The sequence below is a fragment of the Leguminivora glycinivorella genome, chromosome 8 (assembly GCF_023078275.1).
Source record: "Leguminivora glycinivorella isolate SPB_JAAS2020 chromosome 8, LegGlyc_1.1, whole genome shotgun sequence".
Lineage (NCBI taxonomy): Eukaryota > Metazoa > Arthropoda > Insecta > Lepidoptera > Tortricidae > Leguminivora > Leguminivora glycinivorella.
The window spans coordinates 17,548,233-17,565,173 of NC_062978.1; the positions used below are offsets into that span (position 1 = coordinate 17,548,233).

At 37.9% G+C, this 16,941-nt stretch overlaps 1 protein-coding gene across 1 annotated transcript; it reads right to left on the minus strand.

Moving 5' to 3' along the window:
* Nucleotides 1-2,922: 2,922 nt before the first annotated feature.
* LOC125228565 (esterase FE4-like) lies at nucleotides 2,923-16,618 on the minus strand. Its single transcript, XM_048133177.1, is given in 4 exon segments — nucleotides 2,923-4,088; nucleotides 6,718-7,451; nucleotides 7,454-7,962; nucleotides 16,428-16,618. Coding segments are annotated over 4 exon segments (1,620 nt in total). The 5' UTR covers nucleotides 16,615-16,618; the 3' UTR covers nucleotides 2,923-3,898.
* Nucleotides 16,619-16,941: the final 323 nt, after the last annotated feature.

Genomic DNA, 16,941 nt, shown 5'->3' on the forward strand with positions numbered 1-16,941 from the left:
TCATTTCACCGTTAAACGTAAGTTTGGCAAAAAGATTAGAAACTGTATAAGGGACCGTCCACACTCAAGAGACGCATGTCCGCCGACGCGGAACGGACGGCAGTGCAACGCCGCCTAAATGTAATTTAAAAAACGTCTCCGTATTTTGTATATGAAAGACGTAAGATAAGACGCGCCCCAGGCGGCGCGGCGCCTGGGGCGCGCCAAGTGACGTCCCTTGCGCGTCCTTCCTATACAAAATGTACTGAGGAGACGTTTTTAGGGTTCTGTAGTCAACTAGGAACCCTTATAGTTTCGCCATGTCTGTCTGTCCGTCCGTCCGTCCGCGGATAATCTCAGTAACCGTAAGCACTAGAAAGCTGAAATTTGGTACCAATATGTATATCAATCACGCCAACAAAGTGCAAAAATAAAAAGTGGAAAAAAATGTTTTATTAGGGTACCCCCTTACATGTAAAGTGGGGGCTGATATTTTTTTTCATTCCAACCCCAACGTGTGATATATTGTTCGATAGGTATTTAAAAATGAATAAGGGTTTACTAAGATCGTTTTTTGATAATATTTATATTTTCGGAAATAATCACTCCTAAAGGAAAAAAAGTGCGTCCCCCCCCTCTAACTTTTGAACCATAATGTTTAAAAAGTATGAAAAAAATCACAAAAGTAGAACTTTATAAAGACTTTCTAGGAAAATTGTTTTGAACTTGATAGTTGCAGTAGTTTCTGAGAAAAATACGAAAAACTACGGAACCCTACTCTTGGCCGGTTTTTTTAAATTACGTTCAGGCGGCGTGGCGATGGCACTGACGTCCATTCCGCGTCGGCGGACATGCGTCTCTTGAGTGTGGACGGTCCCTAACAGTTATATCCTAATTATTGTTACTTATTTAATTTCATAGCAAACGGCGTGGGAGGTTATAAATGAAGGGAAGCGTTTCAAGACTTTCAAGCAAAGAATGTAATACTCACTAGTTTCAATTCAAGCCTAACCTCTTAAATAAGTCTTGCTCGTGACAATATACAGCGTGTAATGCTAATAAGGACGAATCTCTTAACGGTGGTTAGTATAGGACATGAGAAATGTAATTAGATATTAACTTTTACTTAAAATTTAACAATTTTGTCGATCAGCCAACGACCTATTATAGGCAACTTGACTGTACTTAAAATGAAATATTTTGTACCATGCACGAAGTAAAGCATCAAATAATTGTAAGAAAAAACCGGCCAAGAGCGTGTCGGGCCACGCTCAGTGTAGGGTTCCGTAGTTTTCCGTATTTTTCTCAAAAACTACTGAAACTATCAAGTTCAAAACAATTTTCCTAGAAAGTATTTATAAAGTTCTACTTTTGTGATTTTTTTCATATTTTTTAAACATATGGTTCAAAAGTTAGAGGGGGGGGACGCACTTTTTTTCCTTTAGGAGTGATTATTTCCGAAAATATAAATATTATCAAAAAACGATATTAGTAAACCCTTATTCATTTTTAAATACCTATCGAACAATATATCACACGTTGGGGTTGGAATGAAAAAAAAATTCAGCCCCCACTTTACATGTAGGGGGGGTACCCTAATAAATCATTTTTTTCCATTTTTTATTTTTGCACTTTGTCGGCGTGATTCATATACATATTGGTACCAAATTTCAGCTTTCTAGTGCTAACGGTTACTTAGATTATCCGCGGACGGACGGACGGACGGACGGACGGACGGACTGACGGACGGACAGACGGACGGACAGACAGACATGGCGAAACTATAAGGGTTCCTAGTTGACTACGGAACCCTAAAAACGGGGATAGAAATTATTTTTAACTCCAAAATATATTTTATAAATCAGATAGAAACATATAAAGTAAATCAGTTGACCGTGACGTCAATTCGATTTCATATTAATTCCATATTAGCACGTCGTTCCAAATTGTTTTGACAGTTCTTAAAAAGAAGCTGATTTGACTAGGAGGAAAGTAGCCTATTCAGGGTGTATTTTGATACCCGGGTCAGTGAGGGCAGCTATCAGGTAGATAGGTATGGATAATTGGATATATCTTAGATATACATAATCATTTCATAGTAAATTCTAAAACTTTTCGTGTATTTTAAATTTAAAACTCATGTCAGATTATCCCTGAATCCTCTTATTATTCTAGAAATTATATTTCCTGGAAATCTGATTGAAACATGTCGATCATTTATTGGACTTAATACATAATTAATACGAGGGTACCGGGCTACCGGGTTACAATTTTAATTTAATCGGGTATTCCTCGAAAATGTTAAATGAACGAGAGCAGGTTTACATCAGGTACATATTAGCAGTATCAACAATATTATGAAATTGTAGCAGATTTATATGTGTTGTTGTGTTATACCTAAAGAGTAACTTATTATAAATCTGTGACTAAAGTGACTAATGTTTTATACTCTAGGCAAGGATTATTTATATAGGATCAAAGAGGATCGAGTATTAAAGAGAGTTACTGACAAAGTAAAATGTGTAATCACAGTGCAGTGCATAGACTGCCATCTGCATCTCTCGACACACGCCTAAAACTTTTAAACCTCAGTTTTGACAATTGGCCCATATTCATATGGGTTAAAATGTCAAATATTAATATTACCGTCATCTAGCCGAGCGTACCCTAAAGGTGTATCACCATCTAGGTCACCGTAACTTTTTCTATATGGTTTTGGGGTACGGAGTTACATATGTCTTTGATAGGATTTACATACTTCATACTAAGATCGTACCTCGATTTTTTAGCGCCACCTATTAAATACTATCATAACTACACTAATGATGCCTACAAATTTATTTTTTTCAAAATGTGTATTGATATGATATCATGATTTTAAAATAAAGAATTATGTCATTTATTCTAATAAAAAATAAAAACATGCAAAAATATTTGGGGAAAATATGATTTTGGCCACTTTCAGGCTGCGAAACAGCGCCATCTAGTTTTAAGCCTAAAAGGCCCATACATTTCAGGGGCACGCTTTTTTGGATGGGTTTTGTCAGTTCAGTATTAAATCGTTCTTGCTCTAGGTAAACCTTTTATGTGAAACTTTTTCTCTTTTTAACCCTCTATTTTCCAAAGATATTTAAAGTCTAAACCAGGGTCGCAATTACCCCGAGGTTATTTTCGGAGACATAATTCAAGCATCTAAGGCCGTCACTTGTTTCCACTTCCCGAGATGAGGACCTGAATAATGAAAACTAATTATTTCCCGGCATTATGAATATGAATCGCCGGCGGCCGGATTTTTCCGGGGCCGGCGACGGCCAATATTGTACAAGGATAATGAAAATAAATCCCTTGAAAGACGTTTAATTACTTGCATACACTTGGATTGGGGATAAGCGGTTATTTTTGATGAATTTGATTGATAAAATATTTTAGATAAAGTCGGACCTAACCTAACATGGCACCAATTTCGATAACTGCCTGTGCAAATGTGCAGGGTTAATGAAACGTCATTATTTCATAGAAGTTCTGACATGTCAAATAACATTTGCACTCCATTTTTTCCAAATTCTGTATATTCCTTTTCCGCATGTATAATTTCCTACCCTTTTTACTCGACATTGGCTAATTTGGCTATCATATGGGCAACACCGCCCTCAAGTCCATAGATGAAAAAAAAACATTTGCACTGGCAGGCTGTGCCAAAATCTACGTCAACTTGACATTGTGCGACTCTATAATATTGTGAATATTGTGGTGAACCATTTTGCCAGCATCCTGGTAAGTCAGTCAAAAACCATACAAATGTGTCGTTATTTTACGTTTTATAATAATATTAATCGAGTACAGTGTACAAAGTTAACGTTAAACTAAAATATAAGAAAAAAAGTTATGCTATGTTATGTTGTCATGGTAATAAGTTATGTTATAATAGTTCTACTCCTTTCTCCAAATGTCCATACGTCTTTAAGAACAGGTCCCAAAAGGCCATCCGGTGGTGAAACGGTCTGCCCTTGAGCCGCAGATCTGCGCCGATCCAGAGACAGTGCCATCTGTCGGCTGTGATCGGAGTCCACGAGATGGGAACCACGTCCGACGGCGAAGGAGTAGGATTCCTGAAGAAGAACGTATTGGTTATGAAGTAAGTATGATTAACTTTAGCTACCTACAGCATCAGCATAAATAATTATAACAATTAAAACTTAGTATTGCTATCAAAAACTAACTACAGTAATTTCCCAGTAAAAGATATGCCACATTTGCTAATTCATAAATCATTTTTAGGGTTCCGTACCTCAAAGAGGAAAAACGGAACCCTTATATAGGATCACTCGGTGTCTGTCTGTCCGTCTGTCACAGCCAATTTTCTCCGAAACTACTAAACCGATTTACTTGAAATTTGGTACACATATGCAAACCTGTCACCCAAAGACGGACATGTAATTTAATAAAATGAAATTTAATCATAGAGGCCACTTTTGGGGGGTAAAAGTGAAAATTAAAAATCAAAGTTTTTTAAACTAAGTATATTGTGTTACATATCAAATGAAAGAGTATGAGTATCTCAAATATATATTTTTTAGTATTTCTTATTTGTGTAAAATTTTCAAAAAAAAAATACGAGATAGCCCTCTACCTATAGATTACAGGAAAACCTATTAGAAATCTACAGTCAAGTGTAAGTCGGACTTAAGAGAAAAAAACTCAAATTAAGATTTTCACTCACTGCCGCTGCAAGTAGTTACTAAATGTCTTAAAATTTTGTGAGCGCGTTTGACAAGTAGAAAGAAAATATCGATTAATTGTAAAAATGACTTAAGTTCCTTCAAAAAAGGAGGCGCTTTAGATCGTTTAAGTATACCTATACCTATATAAAAGTCGTCATTTTGTATCCTAGACCGTTTGCGAGACACGCGTTAATTTTATTAAAGTGCTAGTGCCATTTACTAATCTTAGAACCCTAATATCTCAGTAAATATTAATGGAAAAGAAAAAGTTTATATAACAAAACATCCTTATTTAAACGTGTTCTATATGATTTATCACTATTAACATAGGTTATATTGGTAAAAAAAATTCTAAGTCTCTGGAGCCTTAGTAAATACTATGGGAAAATTCGCAACTTCGTACTGCTATAACTCCTAAATAAGTAGGTTTTTCAAGCAACTTCATTCTATAAAAGATGCTTATTTTAATGCAATCTTTCATGTTTTTAAAAATTTTCTAAGTCCTAAAATCGGGCCCCTTTTGCTTATACCCCAACCGTCCATACACAAACCACTTGCTCTTGCTTGGTGGCCTTGAGGAACGGGACAATGACGTCATCTTTTTCGTACATGCTGCCCGTAGTAACGAGTTATTAGACGTTATCACGTCAAAAAAAAAATCTACACAACAAACAAACTGCAAATGTCCAACACCATACAACACAAATGCCTCACAGCCTTCATCGTGCTTGTTCCATTATCAGATGTACTACTGGATCCCAAGCCAGTGGTAAAGTAAAGCCATCTTCTCTATTAAAGTTTGAATATTTCTTGATCTCAATGGCCTCTCGCAACATTCTGGGTATATATCGCTGTTCTGTATCAGCTGGGTATATGTCATGGTTCGTTAATATTTCTTGTATGTGGGTAGCTTTTGCACATTGTAATTTTTCCTCAGTCACCCGTTGACCACGAACGCTGTAAAGAGTTCGAAACGTCGGGATGAATTTTAAATTCATTATACGCGATTTAATCCGTTTCCATAGTTTTATTTCATACTTAATACATTTTGCTGAGAGATGGCGCTTAACGCAATAATGCTCATTAGAGTACCTATACTTCTAGACTTGTCTTATACACCGTGTTTCCGGTATCACTCAAAACCTCAGACACCCCAACTGATTTTTATTTTTTTAAACGTATCTACAATGTTCATTTTTTAATCTGATGATTATTATTTTTTTAAATTTAATTTTTAATTTTCTGTGCAGCTCTACTCGGCTTTTAACTCTACACTCAATAAAATAATTGCTATCTACCATCACTGTTACTGCAACGACATAAGGTTTACCAATAGACAGCTATGTCACTGTAAAGCACTTTAACCTGTGTCACAGTAAACTTCAAATTGGACAGGTGACGCAGTAAGCAAATTTAAACCTAACATTCAAAATGACAAGGTTGTAATTAGGTACGAGTTCAATTTGTTATGACTTATGATAAACTTTAAAATTAAACTGACGCACAACCTCTATCTCGTAGCGGAAAAAAATAATCGTCCAAGTAACCAGCCAGTATGAATACCCTTAAATACTGAAAAAGGTATACAACCTCTAACAATATGATATGCACAATGTTGTATTACGAATTTGTAGAATGGGCACGTAAACAATAACTAATAATACAAATTAAAACAAAAAATATTGCCCCCATCAAGATATAGCTCAATCGATTCTACTCTCGATTCTGAACAAACAGTTTTCAGGTTTTTAGTGTTAAGTGAAACACGGTGTACATATGAGTACCATGAGATTATTTTAACCATTGAAAGTTTGTACGGAACCCTCGGTGGGCGAGTCCGACTCGCACTTGGCAAGTTTTTAATTTATTCAGTATTTGGTCCATCAGTATCACCTCCGGTTGATTTTAAGTACCTAATATATGTAACTTATTTCATATCGTTTTAAATTCACACGAACATTGGTGAATTGTCTAAGATAGCTTTAGTGAAATGTACATTAATTTAATTAAGACTTACCCTGTTTTGACAAAGTTAGCCCACATTGTTGTCATTCTATCTATAACTGCCTGGTCTTCCGACGACGGCTCCTCGGTAATAAGAGACGGGTCGAACAAGTATCCCAATTCGTCCGCGTGAGTGGCTCCCGGTGCGTTCACGTTATCCCTGTACTTCACAAAATTTCTGCCACCATCGTAGTCAAACACATAAAAGTATATATTTCCCGCTTCGCTCTGTCTGTACTTTCTCATAGCTCGCTGAATAGGATGAACATATGTAAAATCGGATTCGAAGTCTACCACTTGCCATTTGTCCTCATCTGTCATCAAGTGATCACCCACGTAAAAGTTTCTCAAATTTCGATGTATTACGTCCAAGTCGTCACCAAAATCAAATACATTTTGTAATGAGTCTCTAAATATGGTGAGGTTTTGAAAAAAGTCTGATTCCTTATCGGCATATGTAGATAAAAATTCTTTATCGACTGATCCTATTAAAACTGGAATATTTTTCACATGTGGCCGGTCGGCGGTAGCCGGGTGTTGTGGTACAAATATTTCCACACCTTCAAATTCTTTCTCTACGCACGCTCTAAAACCAATTCCAAGTTCTAGTGTTGCTTCTATTATTGAATCAGTATCCTTAGTAGCTAAAAATGTTAAGGCGTCATTCACATCATTATTTTTAAATTCAAAATATTCGGCTAGCTTTATAGGCTTTTCAATGTCAGCTTCAATCATTCTTTCGGGGTTAACGCTACACCACTCTGCAGAATAACCTTGTTGAACAATCTCTCTCCTGGATACATTAAATGAAAGTCCACAGAAGCACCACCTGCGCTCTGTCCCGCTAAAGTTACTTGATCAGGATCCCCACCAAAGGCTGCAATGTTGTCTTGAATCCATCTCAATGCTTTCAGTTGATCTTTTAATCCTTGATTTCCCGGGATTTCCGGAGTGTTCAAACACATGAAGCCATACGGTCCTAATCTATAATTGATCGTTATCAATACGATATCGTGTTGCATAAGGAACTTTGGTCCGTACATTTCTTTGTTAAATCCGCCTCTTTGCAAAAAACCGCCATGAACGAAGACCAAGACTGGGCGGAGGTTTAGGGACGTCGCAGAATTCGGCGTGAACACGTTGAGGTGGAGGCAGTCCAAAGTCCCAGTAATAGTGCTGTTGCTGTTCCGCTGTGGACACACGGCCGAGTCGTCATATGCCTCAAAGACTTCGGTAAATTTTGGATGAGGCAGGAAGCCTGAAAATATGTTTCTGATTGAGTATTTTATCCCATATGGGTGTGCAAACAAGGTATGTATGTGCACCAGAAAAAAATGAATGTTTAGTGTACGCGTGTGGTGCATTGTATAGTATTTTTATTTGGCTAAATCGTTGTAATAATTATGTTGTCATATGTAAGGGTCGCTGAAAATAGGAAGTCGTGGCGCGAGCTTGTGAAGGCCCTTTGCACCACTGGGGTGCCTTAGGAAGTGACTACAACAACATGTATAATGAAATTAGAAATATATGCTGTTAAGTATTAATTTTATATCGAGCAAAAATAATGCAAACGATGCTTTCAGGCTTGTATTTAGGTTTATAGATCTTTATTTTCTCAAAGAAATTATACATTTCATTCAATAGACGATAACTAAGTAGAACAAACTAGTGATAGACCGATCAATAGAATAAAAATTAAAACTACATACAACAACAACATACAACCACGCCTGTATCCCATGAAGGGGTAGGCAGAGCACATGAAACTACACAAGTTTCAGTGCCACTCTTGGCAAATAAGGGGTCGATAGAAAACGAAAGTGTGACATTAAAACTAACTGTTTTTAATCAATATAGTTTTAAATTGACATAGTTACCGTTTTAGTTCGACTGCAATTTCAGAACCCACGTAAACAAGATACCTTATCTTAGTTATCTCACGTTAAGATAAAATTTGTTTATTCGAAAATCATTAATAATAATAATAATAATAATAATAATAATAATAATAATAAAATGCTTTAATTGCACACTACAAAAATAAAACATAAATGAAAACGGTTACAAAGTGGTAGGTAACAACAGGCGGTCTTATCGCTAAAACAGCGGTCTCTTACAGACAACCTTCAGATAGTCGAGTGGCGGTCGGAGAGAAGTTAACGGGTGGTGCAAAAGAGAGAGACGGAAGAGGAAATTAAATCAAATTGGTATAATATAATACATAAACTACAAATATATATATATATATATAAAAAAAAAAAAATGATAAACTACATTTACTAATATATACAAACAATATAAGCACAAATATAAATACATATATACATATATATATGTAAAAATAAGGAAACCATTACAACAACATGAAAGTTCCTATAGGACAAAGTTTATGAAGTAGACAAATAATGATCCTTTAGCATCCTTTTGAAAATGGATAATGAAGTTGCACGTCGAATATCAATGGGCAGACCATTCCACAGTCGAACAGCACGAAAACTAAAAGAGTTACAGTAAAATTTAGAAGTGGAAGGAGGTGGGACAAGTAGCAAATTTTGCGCGCATCTGACAGAAGAAAGAAACTTAAATCGAGATTTGAGATAGCAAGGAGTATTCAAGTGAAACAGAGTGGCATATAGGAGAGAAAGAATATGTGTATTGCGTCGGAGGCGTATAGGCAACCACTTGAGCTGTAAACGAAAACTGGAAATATGGTCGAATTTGCGCAACCCAAAAATAAACCTGATGCAGACATTTTGGAGTCGTTCAAGTTTATTCAATTGCTCTTCAGTAATATCTAAGTAGCAAGTATCAGCATAGTCCAAAATGGGCAAAAGGAGAGACTGAGCAAGCGCAATTTTGGTTGTCAGAGGCAGGAAGTTACGAACCCGACGTAGGGAACCAACCGTAGCAAAGATCTTCCTGCTCACTTCACTGATCTGCGGAATCCAAGATAGAGTGCGGTCAATGATCACGCCCAAATTTTTTACTTGATTCGAAAAAGGAATCGACACCCCATCAAACTGAACAGCAGGGAGGTTCTCGAAGTCAACTCTCGCTATGCTTCTTGGGCTGCCAATGATAATGACTTGTGTTTTACAAGGATTTACCTTTAAACCATAGCGAGAGCTCCACTTCGCAATACCTTCCAGGTCAGCGTTCGTGGAATGAACGAGATCGGGTAAATCGTCAAGCAGGCCTTGGGAATAGATTTGAAGGTCGTCGGCATAGAGATGGTAAGAAGAAAGAAGATTAGAAGTAATAGAGTTTATGAAAATAGAAAAAAGTAAGGGAGACAGGACGCCACCTTGCGGGACGCCAGCTAGCGTACTGCACCAAGATGAAGAAGAAGTGTTATCGACTTTAATCCGTTGCCGGCGACCATCCAAGTAACTATGGAACCACTCGATGGCAGATGTAGAAACATTGATAGTACGCAAGATACCCAGCAGGATATCAAAGTCAACGGTGCTGAAGGCGTTGCTAAAATCTAGCAACGTCAGCACCGTTAACCTCTGGTTATCCATGCCAGATCGGATGTCGTCAGTTATTTTGACTAGGGCGGTGGCTGTGCTGTGACCGGAGCGGAACCCTGACTGGAAAGGGTTAAAGAGAGAGTTTTTATTCAGAAAAGAAGTTAGTTGCAGCTGCACAAGCCGCTCCAAAACTTTTGAGAGGAAAGGGAGAATAGAAATAGGCCTGAAATCAGAGAAGGACGACGGGTTGGACTTTTTGGGAATGGGAGTAATGTTAGCGTCTTTCCAGGAATTAGGGAAACATCGAGAAGAAACTGAACAATTAAAAATGCTGGTAATAATGGGAAGAAGGAGGTCAAGCAGAGGAAGTATCATATTCCGGCCCACACAGTCTACACCAATAGCATTAGAAGTAATAGACAGTATGCACTTCTCAACGTCATTCTCGGAGAACTGAGAAACAGAAAAAGGAGGAAAATCAGGAGTCGGCAGGGAAGACAAATGGTTGAGAGTTTCAGACTTAATTGGACCGTCAAAGCTAGCGGAAGAAGAGAAATGTTGGTTTAGGTTATCTAAATTAAGGTCACTAGGTAGAGGACCATTACCAGATTTACCGACACCATAACCCTTAAGACATTTCCAGATTTTGGCAGGTTGACCATCAACCACCGACTTATGTATATGGCGCCGCTGGGCGTCACGACAAACAGTACTACATTGATTCCTCAACTGAAGATATCTTGATTTATTTCTGTCAGAAGCGTTAAGTTTAAATTTTGATTTTGCCCGATTCTTTTTCTCGATTAACGCCCTTATCTCGTCGGTCAGCCAGGGAGCAGGAAGATGCTTTAATTTGATTGGACGAATCGGAGCATGGGCATCGTATAGCTGGATCAGTAAGGAATTGAAGAGTGCAACTTTCTCATCTATGGTGCTGGCATCAGTAATCACACTCCAGTCCGTATTTAAGGCACTCTCGCGAAGTTCCTCGACATTCATCCTCTTCAAATTGCGCTGCATAATAATTTTGGGTTTGGCTTTGGGGGGGCGAATTTTATACGACAAACAAAGTAAGTCATGATATGAGAAGGCGTCGGCAGAGTGTTGACTATATTTCCCAACTAACGAAGGCGAGGAGACCAGGGTGATATCAAGAAGAGAAGGGGTACAGTTGGGAAAGTGATGAGTCGCACCAGAAGGTAAAATAGAGAGATTACATGCATCAGCCAAAGACTTAAGACATTTAGACCGGAAATCGTTTTTGAGGAGACAGGTGTTAAAATCACCCATAATTATATGATGACTATAAGAGGGCATAAGGTCTTCAAGTTGTTTTTCGAAGGAAGAAAAATAGTCAATATGAATAGAAGGAGAGTAGAAAACTCCGAGAAGGATTTTAGAGTTTGACATATTTAGTTCGAGGAAGAGATACTCGGCGGCATTAGAGGAAGAAACAGACGAACAGACGATAGAGTAGGCGATATGAGATCGGAGATAAATAGCTACACCACCTCCTCCACGGCCCGTCCGGTCATTACGAAGCAGGTGAAATCCTGGCAGGGAATAGGAAGTCGAAGGGAGGCATGGTTTAAACCAAGATTCTGAAACAAGAACAGCGTGGATTTCGGACAAGTCGAAGGAAGTTAAGAGATCATTATAATGGGCTGGGATACTCTGCGCATTAATATGTATGATGTTAAAATTTTTTGGGACATCTTCAAGTTCACTAATAAGAACATCGCGAAGAGAGAGAGGGAGACTATAAAAGCTTTCATCGTCGTTGTTTGATGTACAAGAAGAAAAATTATCAGAAGATACATCACTAGCAAAACTGCTATCTAAAGTCATAAATAAATACAATTAATAATATATATAAATAAAATCTGTATTTGTTGGTAAATACCAACTACGCCATCTACTATCCACCAGCAGTTCATTGTAGAGATAACTTAAAAAATAAATAAAAATAATAATAAATTTACAGAGTTTAACCAGTCAAAACAGTGGATAGTTAAAAACGAGTGCATAACTTAAATAACAATTAAATTGAGCGTAAAACGAAACGCAACAGACGTAGAAATAGACATCAGGAAGTTGTAGGGTGTTGACAGATGTCATGTCATGTCACTCAAGTCACAATTTTAAACTTCACGGATTAAGAGAACAACCCACGAAAGTTATAGAGAAAAAAGATAGATTAGGCAATGAAAAAGTGGGTAGCAAGATATCAGAGTACAGACTATAAATTATACTACTAAATTGAGAAGCAAAGTATAAACAACACAGTGATAGTCTTACGAAAAGCTGGTTCAAGAAAAGTGACTAAATTAAAACTTCTTTGGGGGCTTCCTGGGCCTCTTAGACTGCTGGTTCGCACCGGATCCCGAAGGCAGAGGTCCCACAGTACAGCTTGCGTCAGCCGTTGGGAACATTTCGACCTCGGCCACAGATGTCACGCAGTGGCGCTTGTCTGCCGCATCAAGCACGTACACGTTCCCATCGCGGGTCCAGCACCGCCGGACACCAAGACGCTCCCGAGCAGCCATGAAGACGTCATGCCGTGGCTTAGTGAGAAACTCCGACAGAGTCACCCCGGAGCCCTTGAACCGTTTCTTCTCAAACCAAACAGAGTTTCGCACTGCCAAATCACTGAATTTGACTAGAATGCACCGATGAATATTTTTGCGAGGCTGGCCTAACCGATGACACCGCTTTACATCATGAGCTGTAAGCTTGTCCTCGAGGTGCGCATTTAGGACTTCAACTAGGCTCGCAGTTGATTCCTCTTCGGCCTCAGGTACACCATGCAGCAGGAGCATTTTTCGCCTAGAGCGCATCTCTTGCTGGTCCATCTGCGCACTCAGGAGCTGGATTTGATTTTGCATGGCTTCTAAGGTCAACTTGACAAGTAATTTAAATGAGTGGAATTCGGCTGACAGCGAAGCAACTGTGGGGTTGCTCGGCGCCGCCTTCTCAATCTGTTCTTCGAAACCAGCCATCCGTGCATTGAAGTTTTCAGTCATCTGGGCCATAGTTTGCTTCAGAGAATCCATTTTGACAGCACTTTGAGGTTAAGTTAGTGAAAGTGAAAGAATATATTGTTTTAGTGAATGGAAATTGTGACAAACTGCTGGTAGGTAAAAATTATCTAAATAGTCATATGTTTCAATAAAATGTAGTCCAAAAATATAAGTTAATTATTAAAATCAATAAATAGATCAGCTGAGATGATGTTGTCACTTTTTGTTCACCTACCCGAAATCATTCAAATCTGATAACCATCAAATCAATCAATTCTAGGTACTAACCAACGAAACTGGATTAATGTCCATTGGCTAATTTAGTAGCTATATTCCTATTTTGCATTAGCCGGAATTATTGTAAACAAAGGTATGGCCGGTGTTATAAAAAAATTGCACCATTCGAGGTATTGAAATTGCCGATAATTTTACAAGTTTATTAAAAATCTTTACATATTCCATCACGCAAGTAATGATTCTGTTTAAACGAAAATAAATTTCAACACAAAACGTTTTAGTATATTTAATGAAATGAAAAAGCCGTTTTTGTCGGTCGGTCGGTGTTATAAAGTAAAATTGGAACACACTTGGGGGACCTCAGGTAGTTGCATATATATAGTATGTAAATAATGTAGTGTGTGTGTATGTAGTGTCGTTGCGTATTTTAAGTATGTATCTTTTTAATTATTTCAGTTATTTATTCTGTTAGTTTTAAGACTTACTTTAATTTAGATTAGGTTTTAATTTAATTGTATTATTAATTAAATTAAGGGCATGGTTAAGTTAAATAACTATGTAAGATTACGTACCTTTTAAAAAAATGGTAACATACTGTATAACCTAATATATTTGCAAGTATATATAAAAGTAAGATTTTTTGAGAAAACTATTGGCGAAAAAAATATTTCACGGAACTCTTCAACGACGCTTATTTTTTTTTTTATACTACGTCGGTGGCAAACAAGTATACGGCCCGCCTGATGTAAAGCGGTCACCGTAACCTATGGACGCCTGCAACTCAAACAGTGTCACATGCGCGTTGCCACCCCATTAGAAACTTGTACATTCCCTTTTGCTGTGTTAAGTACACAGCAAAAAGGAGTGTACAAGTTCCAAGGAGGGTTCGGGTTGCCGACGACTCAAAGGACAATAAACGGAACAAGTTAGTTCCGTAAGACCTCCCGTCATCAGCACACCGCACCCTCGTTGAGCTCTGGCAGCCTTACTCACCGACAGGAACACAACACTATGAGTAGTGCTTAGCTCATGTTATGAGATTTCTTTCCTTCGTTATGTTTGTTAAGCAAATTGGGTTTTCAAGCGACAGTCAACCTCGAGTATTGATAACTGGATTCACGAGGAATCACATTTTAATATATACCTATGTTGATATATTGCGGCATATATACATATTGTATTTCCCTTGGAACTGCCGATAATGATGAGATTAATAATACAAAAGGTAGTAATATTACTATAAACTCCTGGTTTACCCAGAACCTGGTACCGGAAACGGATCCGCATAACTGTCGTAGTTGGATTATATAATCCACCTTATCTTACCGGCCTTGTTTTGTAATCGGCTAGCTGTATTAAAACCGGCCAAGAGCGTGTCGGGCCACGCTCAGTGTAGAGTTCCGTAGTTTTCCGTATTTTTCTCAAAAACTACTGAACCTATAGAGTTAAAAATAATTTTCCTAGAAAGTCTTTATAATGATCTACTTTTGTGATTTTTTTCATATTTTTTAAACTTATGGTTCAAAAGTTAGAGGGGGGGGGGACGCACTTTTATTTCCTTTAGGAGCGATTATTTCCGAAAATATTAATATTATCAAAAAACGATCTTAGTAAACCATTATTCATTTTTTAATACCTATTCAACAATATATCACAAGTTGGGGTTGGAATGAAAAAAAAAATCAGCCCCCACTTTACATGTAGGGGGGGTACCCTAATAAAACATTTTTTTCAATTTTTTATTTTTGCACTTTGTTGGCGTGATTTATAAACATATTGGTACCAAATTTCAGCTTTCTAGTGCTAACGGTTACTGAGATTATCCGCGGACGGACGGACGGACGGACAGACAGACATGGCGAAACTATAAGGGTTCCTAGTTGACTACGGAACCCTAAAAAACAGGGCAGTTATATGATGCAGGCGATGCAGCGGCTCAACGATAAGTCGATTTGAAGCGGCTGAGTAAAAATCCGCTGCAATCTATTCGACACCAAACGTTCTTCAACATTGCTAGCAGTAATGTAAATAATACATCGAATAATTTGCCGCCCCTTTATCACTTCCTAATTCCTATTTTTAACACCCGTGGCGCACCATCTGCCATATCCTGTGCTGCTTAGGCAAAACAGCTCTCGATTTCAAGTCAATGAAAATAACATACAGGTGCTAGTAAAAATACATTTTTTCATGCCATCATCCAATTCATCCATCATCATCATCATCATCGTTCCTCACACAATCTAAATAGTAGTCAGGAAAAGACTTACCATGCGGCTACATAAACGAAATCTAGATATTTGTTTATGATACATGAATCGCGTGAATTAGGCCTCTTGGTATTCTCTCTAAGTCAAACATAGGGAAATTCAGAAATTAGGCTAGTTCGGTTCCATTTGGAAACAGTAACGTTAATATTTTCTTCCTTTTTTGAAAATACCTACTACCTTTTTTACCTAAAACATAATCCAACATTCAAAAGCATTTTTCACCAGACTAGCATCCTCAATAGAATTAGGTAGCTAGTTAAAAAATATATGGTTAATCCGTCACTAACTGGGATGTGTCAAAAGTGCTGGATAAAATACAGAGGTAAGTATGAGATAAAAAACGCCTGCGGAACGCCCCCACAAGATGTGCCCCAGTGCCCCCACTAAGAGTCTCATCTCAGAGGGCTCAAAGGTAGCACCGGTTGGAGAACTCAAGGGTGTCGGTGGTAGCTGTTAAGCCACTGTGCCAACTCCCGTCTTACGTCCTGGCTTGCCTCCTCATTTATTACTGACTAGCATTTGCCCGCGGCTTCGCTCGAGTCAGAAAGAGACAAAAAGTAGCCTATGTCACTCTCCATCCCTTCAACTATCTCCACTTAAAAAAAATCACGTCAATTCGTCGCTCCAATTTGCCGTGAAAGACGGTCAAACAAACAGACACACACACTTTCCCATTTATAATATTAGTATAGATATAGATTAAATAAACCCTACAGGTTCTACTTACCCCAAAAGGGTTTTCCTTGTCAAGCATGGCATACGGTATACCCAAAAACATAGAATAGTCCCCATCCGATGCTTCCAATCCCCTGATCAACCCCACATTCGTATCTACGAGGGGGTCTACTCTCAAATCAGTGATAACATTTTTGAACAATATAATTGCTACAACGAATCTTAGAGGCAACATTATCCTTTGAGATTGTACGTAAAACTGCAAATTATCAGAGGTCCTCAAAAATAAGTTATTCTTACCTTACCTATCTTGTTTTTATCTTAAAACGATAACTAAGTTTGACAAATTGGTAAAATATATATTATCAATTTATCACTTGTTATTGGCAACGATGTAAATGTCACACTTGACATTAGTCATAGGGCTTACGGAAAAAAACTGCATTTTATGCAGAAAGCAAGCCACTTTGCACAGTGATACTAGGGACCAATACAAATGATTTCATCCGAGGAAACACGATTTTCATCCACTAGAATTCAAGATGGCGGACATTTTCCAAAA